The sequence below is a fragment of the Ochotona princeps genome, chromosome 15 (assembly GCF_030435755.1).
Source record: "Ochotona princeps isolate mOchPri1 chromosome 15, mOchPri1.hap1, whole genome shotgun sequence".
In the NCBI taxonomy this organism is placed as follows: Eukaryota; Metazoa; Chordata; class Mammalia; order Lagomorpha; family Ochotonidae; genus Ochotona; species Ochotona princeps.
This window is the reverse complement of record NC_080846.1, coordinates 9,889,226-9,902,873: the sequence shown is the minus strand read 5'-3', so window position 1 is coordinate 9,902,873 and position 13,648 is coordinate 9,889,226. Positions and strand designations below refer to the sequence as shown.

General features: G+C 44.2%; 1 protein-coding gene across 1 annotated transcript in view; it reads right to left on the bottom strand.

Moving 5' to 3' along the window:
- The window catches only part of SYN3 (synapsin III), a 392,583-nt gene that overhangs the window by 306,601 nt on the left and 72,334 nt on the right, over positions 1-13,648 (bottom strand). Inside the window, exon 4 of the mRNA XM_004589565.2 lies at positions 6,516-6,607. Coding sequence (XP_004589622.2) covers positions 6,516-6,607 — 92 coding nt within the window. The remainder of the gene's footprint in view (positions 1-6,515; positions 6,608-13,648) is intronic.

The window sequence follows — 13,648 nt, the reverse complement described above, 5'->3', positions numbered from 1 at the left end:
CCACTGCCCTTCCAGCTCCCTGCTTGTAGCCTGTGAAAGCAGAAAAGAATGGCCGAAAGCCTTGGGACCCTGCACCCATGTGGGAGACTGGGAAGAAGCTCCTGGTTCCTGGCTCCTAGCTTCAAAAGAGCTCAGCTCCTGTCATTGTGGCCACTTGGGGGAATGGCCACTCTTTCTCTCCTTCTGTCTGTCAATCTAACTTTCCATTAAAAAGATAAATTTTAAAATAATAATAATAATAATAATAATAATAGTCTTCCATGGGGTGCTTGGGAATTAGCAAGATGAAACCTTTTGGGCCAATCCTGGCTCAGGGGCTAAATGTGCTAGGATTTGAACAAATCATCCTTCCCTTAGGCTTCAATTCTGCCACCTATAAAATAGGGATATGCAGAGAAGTCAATGGGACTTTACTTTCTCTGGCATACTAATACTTTATGAAGTATCACCGTTGCTGGGACAAGCCCAGGCACCTCCTTCTTCCCCCTGTATCCTCCCTGTACACAGCAAGCCTGGGGCAGGGTTCTGGGGTGTGGGGGCGGCAGGGTTGGGGAACCTTTGACGCTTGTCCTCACGGTCTTGGGTTCCTAATGCACGCTGGCTCCTTCTCTGAGGTCCAACCTTCTAATGAACGGATGCACACTCTGTCACTGTGGTCTGAACAAGTGCCTGCAATTTAGCGTTGGCTGATGCTGCCAACTCAGAGCAGGGCTGCTGTAATTAGCTGGGGCCTCATTAACGCCTGCTTCCCTGGGTGTTTTTCATTCTTGGTTTCTTCTGTCTTGTGTTTCCAATACCATCTGTCTGGATGGCCATGGCTACCCCACTTTTTTTTTTTTAGAGCCACTCCATGATGGAGCAAGACTTGAACGTGGGCCCAGAAGGATCACTCACGAAGCATGGGTTTTAGCATGGCCTGGAATGGCCCCTACTCTGCTTCCTAAATGGAATGTGTGACTTATCCAATACCCTGGCTGTCCGGTTTTCTTTGAAGCACTTGAGCTGAGCTGGCAATTTCCCACTCCCGAATCCTGGCTTAGGTGAAGGGTGGGATTTCATTTGATTCAATTGCTGCAAATGCTCACAACGTAACCAGTTTGTGTGTGATACTGGACCACTGACCCGAGCCCTACCAGAGTCTGACCTTGGGAGTCCATTGACACCTCAGGAGTTTGCCTCTCAATGTCCCTTTTGCCTCCGTTCTACTATCTCTCTCCTTTTCTCTGCCATGTTCTGGGTGCCAGAAGGCTGATGCCCATGTGCAGTATGCCTCCTCATTCTCCAGCTGACTGGTATGCACCCGAGTTGACCAGAGTGAGGTCCAGCAGGAGACTGGACGGCAGAGGGAGGGGGAACGGGGTCATCTCTTCCTGCATCTACCTTGTGTCCAGGTTTGGAGGAAGCTGAGTTTGCCCCATAGAAAGCTTCTGCCTGCTTAGGCTGCATGTCCCTTTTCTGAAATGCTTGTGACCAGAAGTGGTTTAGGATTTTGAAAAAAAAATTTTTTGATTTGTAGAATACCTGCTTGTACATAAGGAGATACCTCAGGGATGAAAGTCAAGCTCAAACATGAAACTCAGTTTTGTTTCCCATACATCTTACAAGTGTAGTTGGAAGGCAAACCCTACAATATACTTCGCAGGTATGAAGTATGAAGTATACTTTCATACTTCAGTGAAGGAAATAAAGTTTCCTGGTGAGGAATTTTATATTTATGAGGCCATGTAAACAATCGGGAAGTTTTAGAGTTTGGATCATCTCAGATTTTCACCTTAGGGATGTCCAACCCACAGTCCCATTTCACCCTCTGTCACTTTAGCTCTGGGGGTAATGAAGGCTCTGGCTGGAGTGATTCTCCATGTCTCAGGTTCTTTTAGTCACATACACCCTTCTGCAAGTAGCTACCCACCCAAGTCTTTAAGCCTTGTATATTGTATGACGTCTGTCACATACAATCCCAATACCCTTAATGACTCCTGAAACACAGCACCTAGTAAATGTTTGTGTAATGAAGGAACAAACACATGTATCTCCTGTAACCCTTACAAGAAACACGCGGAATCACATATACCTCTGAGGGATGAGGAAATGACACACAGAGAGCCCAGAGAGCCAGCTCCTGGGGGCTAAACCCTAGACATCTAAGGGAGGACCACACATCTTTCCTGGATGCTTGCTACCTGCAGAAATCTGCACCTCCCGCTCCTGGCCCTACAGACTCCACATCCACTCCAGCCAGCCTAGTGTGAGCAGCACAGGACCTCTGCCAGAGTGGGCAAAGGCAAAATGCAAGGCTGTCAAGATACTTGGAAACTCACAGACTCTGAGATCTGCATTCCAATCCAATTTTACCACTTTCTGAAAGTGTGATTTGGAGGTAAATCACTTAAACGCTCCAGATATGATTCAGTTATTGTGCCTCAGTTTCTTTCTCTGTCAAATGGAGCTATACTAATAAGTATTCGTGCTTAATTTAGCAATGATCCTGATCACAGACATGCTTGAAGCACTTCACATACACCAACTAATTTAATTTTCACTATAGTCCTCTTAGGAGATACTGTTACTCTCAGCAGGAGTAATAATACTATCAGTAGCAGTATTGTGAAGACCAATACTGGTAATGTTGTTGTTATCAGTAGTAGAGTTAGTAGTATTATTACTATCAGCAGATCTGTGACAATCAGTAGCTATATTGTTATCAACAGCAGTAACATTTTTGTTATCAGTAAAAGTATTGAGATTATCAGTAGGAGTGATGATCAATAATTCATTAATAATTATTAATAATGAATGATTGTACTAATTGATGTGATGATTAATAGTGCTCTTATCAATAGTAGTAGCATTGTGATCATCAATGGTATTGTTACTATCATTAGTAATCTGATGATCAGTGGTAGTATTGTTTTTAACAGGAGTATCAGTATTAGTACTATCAGGAGCTGTATCATGATAATCAGGGGCAGTACTATTGTGATGATTAATAGTAGCAGTACTGTTACTATCAGAAGTATTATTCCAGAGTCTCGTCCCATGATCACAGAGGGGCTTTCACCCTGGCACTTCTAGGGCATTCATCCCTGCCCTGCTGTCTGCTCTCTGGTCTGTGCTGCATCTCTATGTTGTTAGACAAGCTCACAGACTAGTAGAGGCTAGACAAGATCATGCTTTTTCATAAAGCACTTTGTACAAGGAGCCATCAGCAGTAAGTGGCGGTTGAGTTTTCCTCATTCCCCATCTGAAAGTCAGATGTCCAGTTTCCCTCCACACTTTTCTTCCAGCTCAGTTGTCCTCTTGGGTACCACTCACAGAGAGGAACTCACTGACTCCTTCATGTTCTGGGGCTAGATTCCCTGGGCTGGAATCCTTGTGTTGTCACTCGTTGGCTAGGGACCTGGATTCTGTTACTGAGTCTGTTGGTGTTCTGGGCCTCTTGATCTTTGGAGCAGGGATTATAATACATCCCTCCTAGGGCTGTCGAAAGGATGAAATGAGTTAATCTATGTTAATTGTTTGGAACAGTGCCTAGCACGTAGGAAATACAACAAAGGTGTTTGTTGAATAAATAAAAATTCATGAATTTTGAGTGTGCAATTTAAGCTGGCTTAAACAAAAAGGGATTTGCTTTGGCTCTGGTCTGGGGATGAGACTAGGTCCAGAGCTTTGAATAACATCATCGGGTGTTGTTCTCTCACTCTTGGCTGTGCTGTGCTTTGCCTTGGCTTCATCCTTGCAAGATCGTTCTCTCAAGGAGAAAGACGGCCACCTGAGCAGCTGCACACATTCACCCCTCCAGCACACATGTGCCTCTCATCCCCGAGTTCCAGCAACTCTGACCATGGAGTCTCATGGGCCTGGCTTAGGTCACCATGTGATATTCCAATTGGTTAAGCCTGGCCTTGTGCTGTTGGCTGTACACAACACATAGAGGGGAGATGGTGTCATCCAGTGGAAAATCTAGATGCTGTCTCTTAGGCAGCAAGAATACATGCTGAACAGAAGCAGCAGTGGTCTTCTCTGTCCTCATCCTGCTCACCTGAATCCGTGAGGGATCTCCAGAGCATCAGAAACAACAGATGGTATACAACAGGAGACTCACTGGGATGGGCACACAGGATGATGGAGGCTAAGTCTCATGATTTGCTAGTTTCCAGTTGGAGTAACTCAAAGGTTAGTGGTATAATTGGGTCCAAGTCCAAAGATCTTACAACCAGGGGACCCAATGGATCCTTCCCAGTCCACAGTGGAAGGCTGAGAACCAGTGGCTCTGCTGGTCCAAACACCAGGGTTGAGCCCCACCAGACCAGTCTCCTGAATGCAGGACTCTCAGGGCTGAGAGCATCAGAAGATGGATTTCCTACAGGAAGAAGAGACAGGTCCATGGGGAGGGATTCAGTTCTTCCTGTGCCTTTGATTCTATTCTGGAAGACCTTCAATGGACTGAGTGGTGCTCCCCCAGTCTGGTGAGGGTGGATATTCTCAATACCAGGCTCTTCCAGAAACACCCCACAGACATGCCCAGAAATAATGTTGCTCCAGCTACATGAGTGCTCCTTAGCCCATATCATTAACTAACTATCACATCATTTTCCCTGAAGACAGCCCGAAGATTAAGACTACTCAAGTTCGTGGCCTTATTCACGGTGCTATGGGCAGCTCCAGGGTAATACCCTGGTGTTTCTGAAAGAATGTACTGCTCAACAGTCAAGGCTTACTACAGAAAGAGTAGTAAGCTGGAAAAAGAGTCTACTGAATTTCCCACCCTGAACCCAGGGCTTCATCTCTGATGGCACTGTCTCCGCAGCCCTGGCTACTCAAAGTTTGGTCTTTTCCCACCATCACCAGCAGCATCGGCACCTGCGAGCTGGTGCACATTCATACTGCTCCAACTGACTCTCTGGGATCAGCAGTGGTTGGACTTACTTGGGGAACCCACAAACGATTCAGTGCCTCAGCCCCTGCCTGAAGACCTAGTAAGGGATGAGGTTTTAAGATTCCCAGAGGTCTACATGTTAAAAACGGAAGCAGCAGTTCTGCCTTTGTTTTCCAAAACTGTGGTCATGAAGTAGCACAAACTTGGCCCTGACTTTAACCAACACAATTGTATCCTCCCACAGGGCTAGAGGCTAGAAGGTTAAGGTCAAGGGCCTGGCTGAGTTGCTTCCGCACACAGGGTCTGAGGGAAGAAGTGTTCCATGGTTATGGCCTCGCTTTCAGCGAGTGCCAGAAAATCAAGGAATTTCTTGGCTGATGGATGCAAAACTCCAATTTCTATCTCCAGTCATCACTTGCTTCCTCCACCCCCAAACCCTGTCTTGTCTCTGTGGTCAAATTTCTCATTTCTTATAAGGACACCAGCCATACTGGATTAAGAAGCTATCCTACCTCATCTTTCAAATTTCTGCCCTAGAATGCCTGAGTTACTCAAATGGAAATTCAAGCTGCAGCTCTTTGTAACTCATGTTCCCTTCAAGCTGTAGTCCCTCAGCTTATGGGAACAAGGATCCACTAATAGCCTTCTTACCCTGAGTCCCTCTGGATGCTAGTGTCTCTCTCCCCTGCCCCACTACACTAACAAAAAATGCTTCAAACTTGGCTGACTAGCAAATACTCTCAGAAGACAAGTTTCCATTTGCCCATCATTTTTTTCTGGATAATTCTGTCACACCACATTTCTCATTACAATTATTTAAAAACAGACCAAGCCGCAGCATGCCCTTCTTGGCACTTGGCAGGAACTCAGTAACTGATGGTGAAATTAGCTGAATCACCACAATCTCCCAAACAGGTTCTACTTAGGGGCCTTCCCTCATTTGCCAAGGCTGCTGGTCTTATTCTCTACCCGCGTCCTGAGAATGCCTACATTCTACCATCAATACCAGCCTTTCCTCAAACTTCCCCTCCTTTCCAAAACTAGAACACTATGCTGTATCCAGACCTTATAAGACTTGGTGTGTTATTTCTCCTCAACAAACTAGAAATGGATTATACATACCCTTGTATCGCCTATGGATTCATTACTTTGTCATTTCTGACCTCTGCAGAATTCTGGCATTTTTGTCCCTCGTTATGAACAGATTGAAAAGAAAGATATTTCTTAACCAGTATTTTTCTGTTTGATGTATTTGGAGGAGAAGTTCTCAAGTTTAGTCTGCCTTCCTGCTGTACTCAGTTCGTTCTAACAAAACGTGATGTTTGTATAGCTTTTTAGAACTGACTGTGTGAACTGCCATACACATGAGCTGATAGAAACACTGGCAGCCTCTGACTTTACTGTTGCTAACCTCACGATGAGCAGAGGACAATGGAAACTAACTAATAGGATAGAGCCCAACTGGAACCCAGGACCACATAACTGCTTCCCCCTCTTATGTACGTCATCACCTCCAAATTCTGCACTGGAAAGTATAGCATGTACAGGAGCTAGGTTGGCTGTGGTGGGCAGTGGCTGGGCTCTGTGACATTTTCCAGGCATACCTGTAGCAGGTTTTCTGAAGTCCACTCCTGCTTACCTCACAACTTTGGTCCCATTTCTGACGACTTGCATGTCCACCACACAGCCCCCGGTCACATAGGCGGCAAGGTTCAGCTCAGAGAATTCAGCCTGAGAGAAAGAAAACCCAAAAAGTATCAGTCAGATCCAATGGTACCAGCAACCATTCACTTTTCCCTGAGCATTGACACCTGCCCAGGACACACATAAACCTCCTAACAATCGCGGAAGAGCAGTTACGTGATTATCATCTCCTTTTTGGAAGATCATAGAGCTGAGGTGCAGTGAGCCACGGTGACATGTTCACAAACAACCTAAGTTGAAATTGGAGACTCCGGGTTCAATTGTTGCTTTGTATATGGAGTGCCTGGCTTGAGTTTCTACAACCTGCACTTATGAGCAAGCTTCCTGCTAACATTCCTGGGTGGCAGGCGATGAGAGTCCAAATCTTGGGACTCTTGTCACCCACTGCGGTGACTCAAGGGGGAGTTCCTGTCTCCTGGCTTTGGTCTGGCCAAGTTCTGGCTGTCACAGGCATCTGGGGATTAAGTCAGTGCTGAAAATTTCTGTTTCAGTTTCCCTCTTTCTCTTCTTATTCTGCCTTCCAAATAAAAAAATCTTTTTTAAAGCTAAAAAAAAAAAAAAAAAAAGAGCCAGCACTGTGGTACAGTGAGTTAAGCCACTGCTGATCTAGCTCCTTGTTAATGTGTCTGGAAAAATAGCAGAAAATGATGGGCACAGTACTTGGACTTCTGTTGTCCATGCCAGAGACCCACATGGAGTTCCAGGCTCTTTGTTTGTGGCCTGGCCCAGCCCTGGCTACTGCAGCCACCTGGGGAATACCGGGGAGTGAACTAGTGGAGCGAACATCAAGCGATCACTCTTTCTCATTCTGTCTTTCAAATAAATAACATTGTTCATTAAAAAATAAAATGAAAAAGTGAACTGAAACCCACATGAGTCTGACGGAAGGACCCACAGTTTTGTTCACCACTTCCTGCCTCCCTGGAGGTAGAAGTAACAAGTCTAACTCCTAAGTCAGCAAACTCTGTTCAGCGTAACATTCGATTCCTTTAGCTTCACTCTACGCAGCGGTGCGGATCACAGCCCTGTGGGGAAGGATCTCTGGTTACAGAGCCCTCCTCCCATGAGCAGCCCAACATCCCTCATCCCCTCCATACATTTATGGTAGGAACGCCACGTCTGTGCACTGACATACTGCCTTGTGTCACAGTTGTCTAAGTAGGCATCCAACTCAGGAATAAAACACCCTTTCCTGAGGCTCTAAAAACACTGAGTGTTCATGAAGTTTCTGTCTAGGAGGTTGTGTGTGCCAGCCCAGATGGATGTTGGTTGCCCTCAACAGCTCTGGAGGGAGAAATTCAAAGTCAAGGTGCTGGTAACGGTGGCTCTTTTTGAGGGACGGGGAAGGAAAGGGGCAGTGCCTCTTTCTTTGGCTCATAGATGACTATCTTCTCCCTGTGTCTGCTCCTGATGTCTCCACTCTAGACACACCTCCATAATCAATGCTCCCTTTTTTATGACACCAGTCATATGCCCACTGGATTTCAAATATATCAGTTCAACTTGGTTACCTTTTAGTTTTTAAAGATTTGCTGATTGATTGATTTGAAAGGCAACATGACAGAGAGAAGGAAAGACACACACAGAGTGATATCTTGTGTCTGTTGGTTGACTGCCCAAATGGCTGCAATGGATCAGACTGGTGCAGGCCAAAGCCAGGGACCTGGAATACCATCCAGGCCAAGGCTGTCAAACGCTGCCTTTCCAGGCACATCAGCGGGGAGCTGGATCAGAAGTGGAGCAGCTGGGTCTCAAACTGGTGTTCTGATGTTGGATACCAGCATTGCAAGCAGTGGCTCCACTTACAGCACTACACTACCAGCCTCCGATTAGTTTATATGATTCCACTTTAGACCATGTCTCCAATTGGGCTACATTCTGAGGAACCAGGATTTAGGATCAACATACAGATTTTAAGGGGGGGGTGACAAAGCCATCAATAACATCATCACCCAAAGTGCAGAACACTAAACTGTGCCTCATACACAGCAGAGGCCTGAAGCAACATCCTTAGAGTTCATGAAACAGCATGACACATATCAAGCACCCACGGGTTTGTGGCAGGGTCCTAGCCTAAGCACTTGAATTCTGATGTGAGAATTCACAGAATCCTCCCACTTGACTAGAGCAGAGATCTGAGGTAGGAGGAGATCCGCTGACTTGCACAGTGCCACATGGCAGGAAGCTGAGTCGGGATTCAAACCTGGGCCGTCTGGTTCCAGAGCCTGAGCTGCCTGCACCTCTCCCTTGCCTCTGCCACTCAGGCGCCTGTGGCATGAGGTGGGTTCTAAAACTGGGGGTTTCAGGCGCCAAAAAGGAGGAGCAAAGAATCCTTTAAGGAGCAAAGCGAGTGTACATGGAAAGGAAATATTTCACGGAGATTTAAATGTATCCCCCTGGAGTCATTTAACAGAAATCAACCAAAGCCCTAGACAGCTCCCCAGATGGCATTTAAGCAAACCCAGAGTTCTTCTGTCTCTGGCTTTAATTAATAACTTCATTATGCCACAGCAAAGTGAAAAGAAAAGATCACTGTTAATGAGTTCAGGTTAGTAAATAGTGCTAATGACCTAGTTATTATGCCTAATGCTTCAGAAATTCAGTCCCATCACGCTCAAGAGACATAATTGGCCAGATTACAAAGAAGAATTAAGCAGCAAAGTTGCTGCTTGTGCGTGTAGAGAAAGAGAAGCCAGAAGAAAGTTTGAGAACCAGATAGCTGGTCACCATGCGTATGAAGGGGGTGAAGCAGAAGCTTGAAGAGGAAACCTCAAACTCCAAAGTGACACAGAATGCAGTTTCCCTGTCACCCCAGCAGAAGGAGGGATGCCTGCAAAGAAGTCACACGAGGTGGCGAGGCTCAATGGGGTTCCCGTCCTGCAGACCTGGGTGTCTGGCACTATCTCCCCATCTTAGTTTATGAATAATTACAGGAAGCAAATGTCCAGGGTGCAGGGTAGCAGACTTCTGTTGGGTAAAGCAGAGAATCAAGGCAGCAAAGAAACAGGGATTTCTTCTGTAGTTAACTTTCCAAAGACTTCAACAATCACAGGAATGAACACAGAAGTGGCTAAGCCATCTCTTCAAGGCCGTTTGATGGCTTTCCTAACAGGGACTTTTAGAGAACAGTCATTTTTCATGAGTCTCATAGAAAATCTAGCAGACTACACTGTCTGTGTTCCCCACAGAGACAGGTCCAGTTCCCAAGCTCTGTTACCTGTGAAGGCAAACTTTGGGGTGAAATAATATTTTTCCCAGACATAACTAAGGGTCTTGAGGTAATCTATCCTGGATTGGGGTGATCCCTAAAGCAAATGACAAAGCTTTAGAAGAGATGAGAAAGGGGAACATAGACAAAGACACAGGAAAGAAGGCCATATGAAGATGGAGGGCAGAGGTCAAGGTCACGCCCAAGAGCAGGTGCCATGGAAGCCGAAGAATCAAGGAAGGATTCACCCCTTGGAGACTGGATGAGGGTGTGGCCCTGTTGACATCTTCTTTTAGGATTTCTGGCCTCCGATTTCTAAATAATTGATTTCTGTTGTTTTCAGCTCCTATATTTGTTTTCATTTGTTATGGTAGTATATTGTGTACAAAGTTGCTACTGCAAATTCGGTACTGCATTCAGGGCTAAAAGGAAAGGTGAGGATAGATAAGGCTCCATTATCTACTTCACCAAATATATGCACTTATGCCTGCCTCTCTCTCTCTCTCTCTCTCTCTCTCACACACACACACACACACACACACAGAATAACAAATGAGTTACTCACTAATACCAGAAAACATCATTATCAGAATCACTTAAGCTTTCTGCAGGAGTTAACCTTATGGTTTCAAAATCATTTTGTCCTCCAATGTCCAATGTCTCTGATACAATACCTTTTCTAATGTATACATTAGGCAGTGTGATGTGATCCAATGAGTACTCCCAGAAATCAGTGATTCAATGTCCCAGCTGATGAATTTTGTCAATAAGTAACTGCTCTAAACCTCAATTTGACATTTCTGAAATGGAGACAGTGGGATCAAATCTCATTTGGAAAGTTTTTGTGAAGACTCAAGATTATATTTATGAAACATCTAGTACAAGTCTGAGATACAGCAACAGAGCCTCTGTAACCTATCATCATTTTCAAATACTTCATTCTCTTAGTAAACTAAAAGTCTTAAAAATATATAACCAGAAAGAGAGAAATTCCTTCCAACATTTATAATATACAGCTGAGGAATAAAATATAAAGATCTCTGCTTATGGCTACAGAGAAGCTGTAGGGGCTATATGTACACACCTATCTTAAGCAAGGAGAAAACCAGGTAGAATACATCAAAAGTGTCACTTTTCAGCCATTAGACATCAGGCATTTCAGGAATACAATCCCTGACAAAATGGAAGCCAAGGAAATGATCCCAGCAATTCCCCAGGCTTACTACCTGGAGATGCTAATCAGGCTGCAAGGCAGCGTGGGAAGGGCCAACAGAGCTCATCAGTCTTATGGAGATGAGGCTACAGAGACAGAAATTCCAGGGAGCTGGGGGAAGAGAATCTGTGTAGGAAGAGACAGTGCGGCACTGAATAAGAACTCCTAGGGTCTGAAAGCATGCGGCTGAAGATTGATCGGAGCACGCAAAAAAGCCACTGACCCAAGACCAGGGAATGAACCATGGGAGAACAGGAGCCTCGGCAATCTCCAGGGCCCACGCATGTCCTCACCGGCTAGCACACACAAAGTGCTCACACTTAGTAGTGGGATTAAAACATCCTTGGGAGAAAACAAAAATATTTTTGGATCTAAGAGGATTAACTTGATTTAGTTGGCTTTGAGCTTTTCCAGTTTTAAAAACTGAATGTCCCACTTCTCAGCAATGTCCCCATCTCAATCAATCCTTAAACTGATGGCTTCATTCCTTGGAAAATTCTTTGGTTCCAAATCAAGTGGAATGATTTACCATTTTGTCTAAGTGTGTCCCAAGGAAAGCTTTTCAAAGCAAGGCATGAATGGGTCAATCTTACTGTATCCCAGAGCAAAGCACACCACTATTTGAAGGAATATAGCCAAATCCAGCACCTAACACACAAAATTCACAATGTTAGTGATGTCATTCCATCATAAACAGGTATGCAAAGACACAGGGAAACATGATCATAAGAAGGATTCAGAAATGACAGATGAGGGGAAGAGCCAGGATGGAAGTTCAAACAACTACGATAGATACATTCCATATGTTACGGATATGGAGAGGAAAATGAGCACAAGGAAAGAAAACTGAAAAGGCTGAAAAACAGAACTTCAAGAGACAAAAAGTATAATGTCTGAGGGCTGACACTGTGGTGTAGGAGAGGAGTTGCTGGATTGTACAGCAGGCATGAATGTAGCTTCACAAGGCAGATACCAACCAAGAGTTTTCCAAAGTCCTTTAGGCCATTTACTCACTAATCAGCACTAAGAGAACAAACTACAGCTCTGCAAGTCCTCTTCAATGCTTAGTAAAGTCAATGTCTTATATTTTAACCATTCTGGTGAGTGCATAATGTGGCACATTGTGGTGTTAGTTTGCATTTCTCTCATAACTAATGGTGTGGAATATCTTTTGACAGGTTAACAGTTACTTCACTGGCAAAGTGCCATTTGAAGTCTTTTGATTATATATGTATTTTATTTGAATTTATCTTATTAATTTGTATGAGGTATACCAGAATATATAAGAGCTTCAAGAAGTTAATGGAAATAGAACTCCGAGTATTTTGGTGCAAAACTGAAATACATGTATATCTTTTACATAATATGCATGTTCACAAACTCCTTGAAGATTTCTCACATGCATGGATTCCAAATATTTTTGTGGGGCCAGCATTATGATGTAATGCCAGCACTCCACGTGAACCAGTTTGAGTCCTGGTGTTCCACTAGAACTCTAGATCCCCAGGAAAGCTCAGGAGAATGGACCAGGTATATAGGTTCCTGCCACCCACATGGGAGACCTAGACTGAATTCCTACCTTCAGTTTCTGCCTAGCCATTTGCAAAATGAACCAGCAGATGGGAGAGCTCTCTCTCTTTCTCTCTCTCTCTCTCACTCTCTTTCTTCCGCCTACTCCTAGCTCTTCTTTTTGCTACCTTACATTTACTTTTAATAAATGTTAAAAATAATTTTATACAAAATAAACTTTCCATTCCACTTTCCACAAACTTTTTGAAGCCCTCTTGTATTTAGATCATTTTTTGTTGGCTGTAACACATTTGCAAATATGTTCTATACTTTGGCTTGTCTCTTTACTTTTTCAGTGTTTAAAAGGAGGAATATATATTTCAGATGAAGGTACCTCGAACTGCTAATACGAAATGAAATCAAAAGATGAGTTTGTTTTTCAGAATTCATGTGCTGTCGCTTCATCATCTGTATTTTTCACAAACAGGCTCTAAACATTCACTGTTTTTTTTTTTCTGAGAGGCAGAGACAGAGAGAGAGAGAGACACAGACCACCGCAGCCAGACTTCTCAAGGAAATCCCCACCTCTCCTAAATAGAAAGCGGAAAATAAAGGAAAGGAAGAGAGCTCATTCCCTTCAGCTCACAACAAGGAAAACAATTCCCAACAGCATTTTAGCACCAGCCCCAGTCGGGAGGGAGCTAAATGAAGCAGCAAGCTTACGTGTTCCTTTGGGCCATGCCAGCATCAAGGAGCAGAGCCTACGGCAGCCCACTACTGCCACGCTCAAGCACACCTACAAATTTCTCTCTGCTGTGCAAATGAACCGTCTCATTTCAACACAGTTCTAAGCATTCCCTATCAACTTCCTTTCCGCCTTGCTGAAAGCCTAAACCCACTCTTTCACTTGCATGTTTTGCCAATTTATTTCTATGAGGAGCATTTTAAAGTTTTTTTTCCATTTTTAAGCAGGGGAAAACATGCATATGATAATATATTGCTTTGGAAAACTATGATGGCTATATGCATTTTGACTGCCAAGATTCTGCCTCAGGAGAGAAAACAACTGTTATACATGTATAGGATATTATTTTAAAGCACTTTTAAAGACAAATGAAAATAAATGCTTTGTAAATGA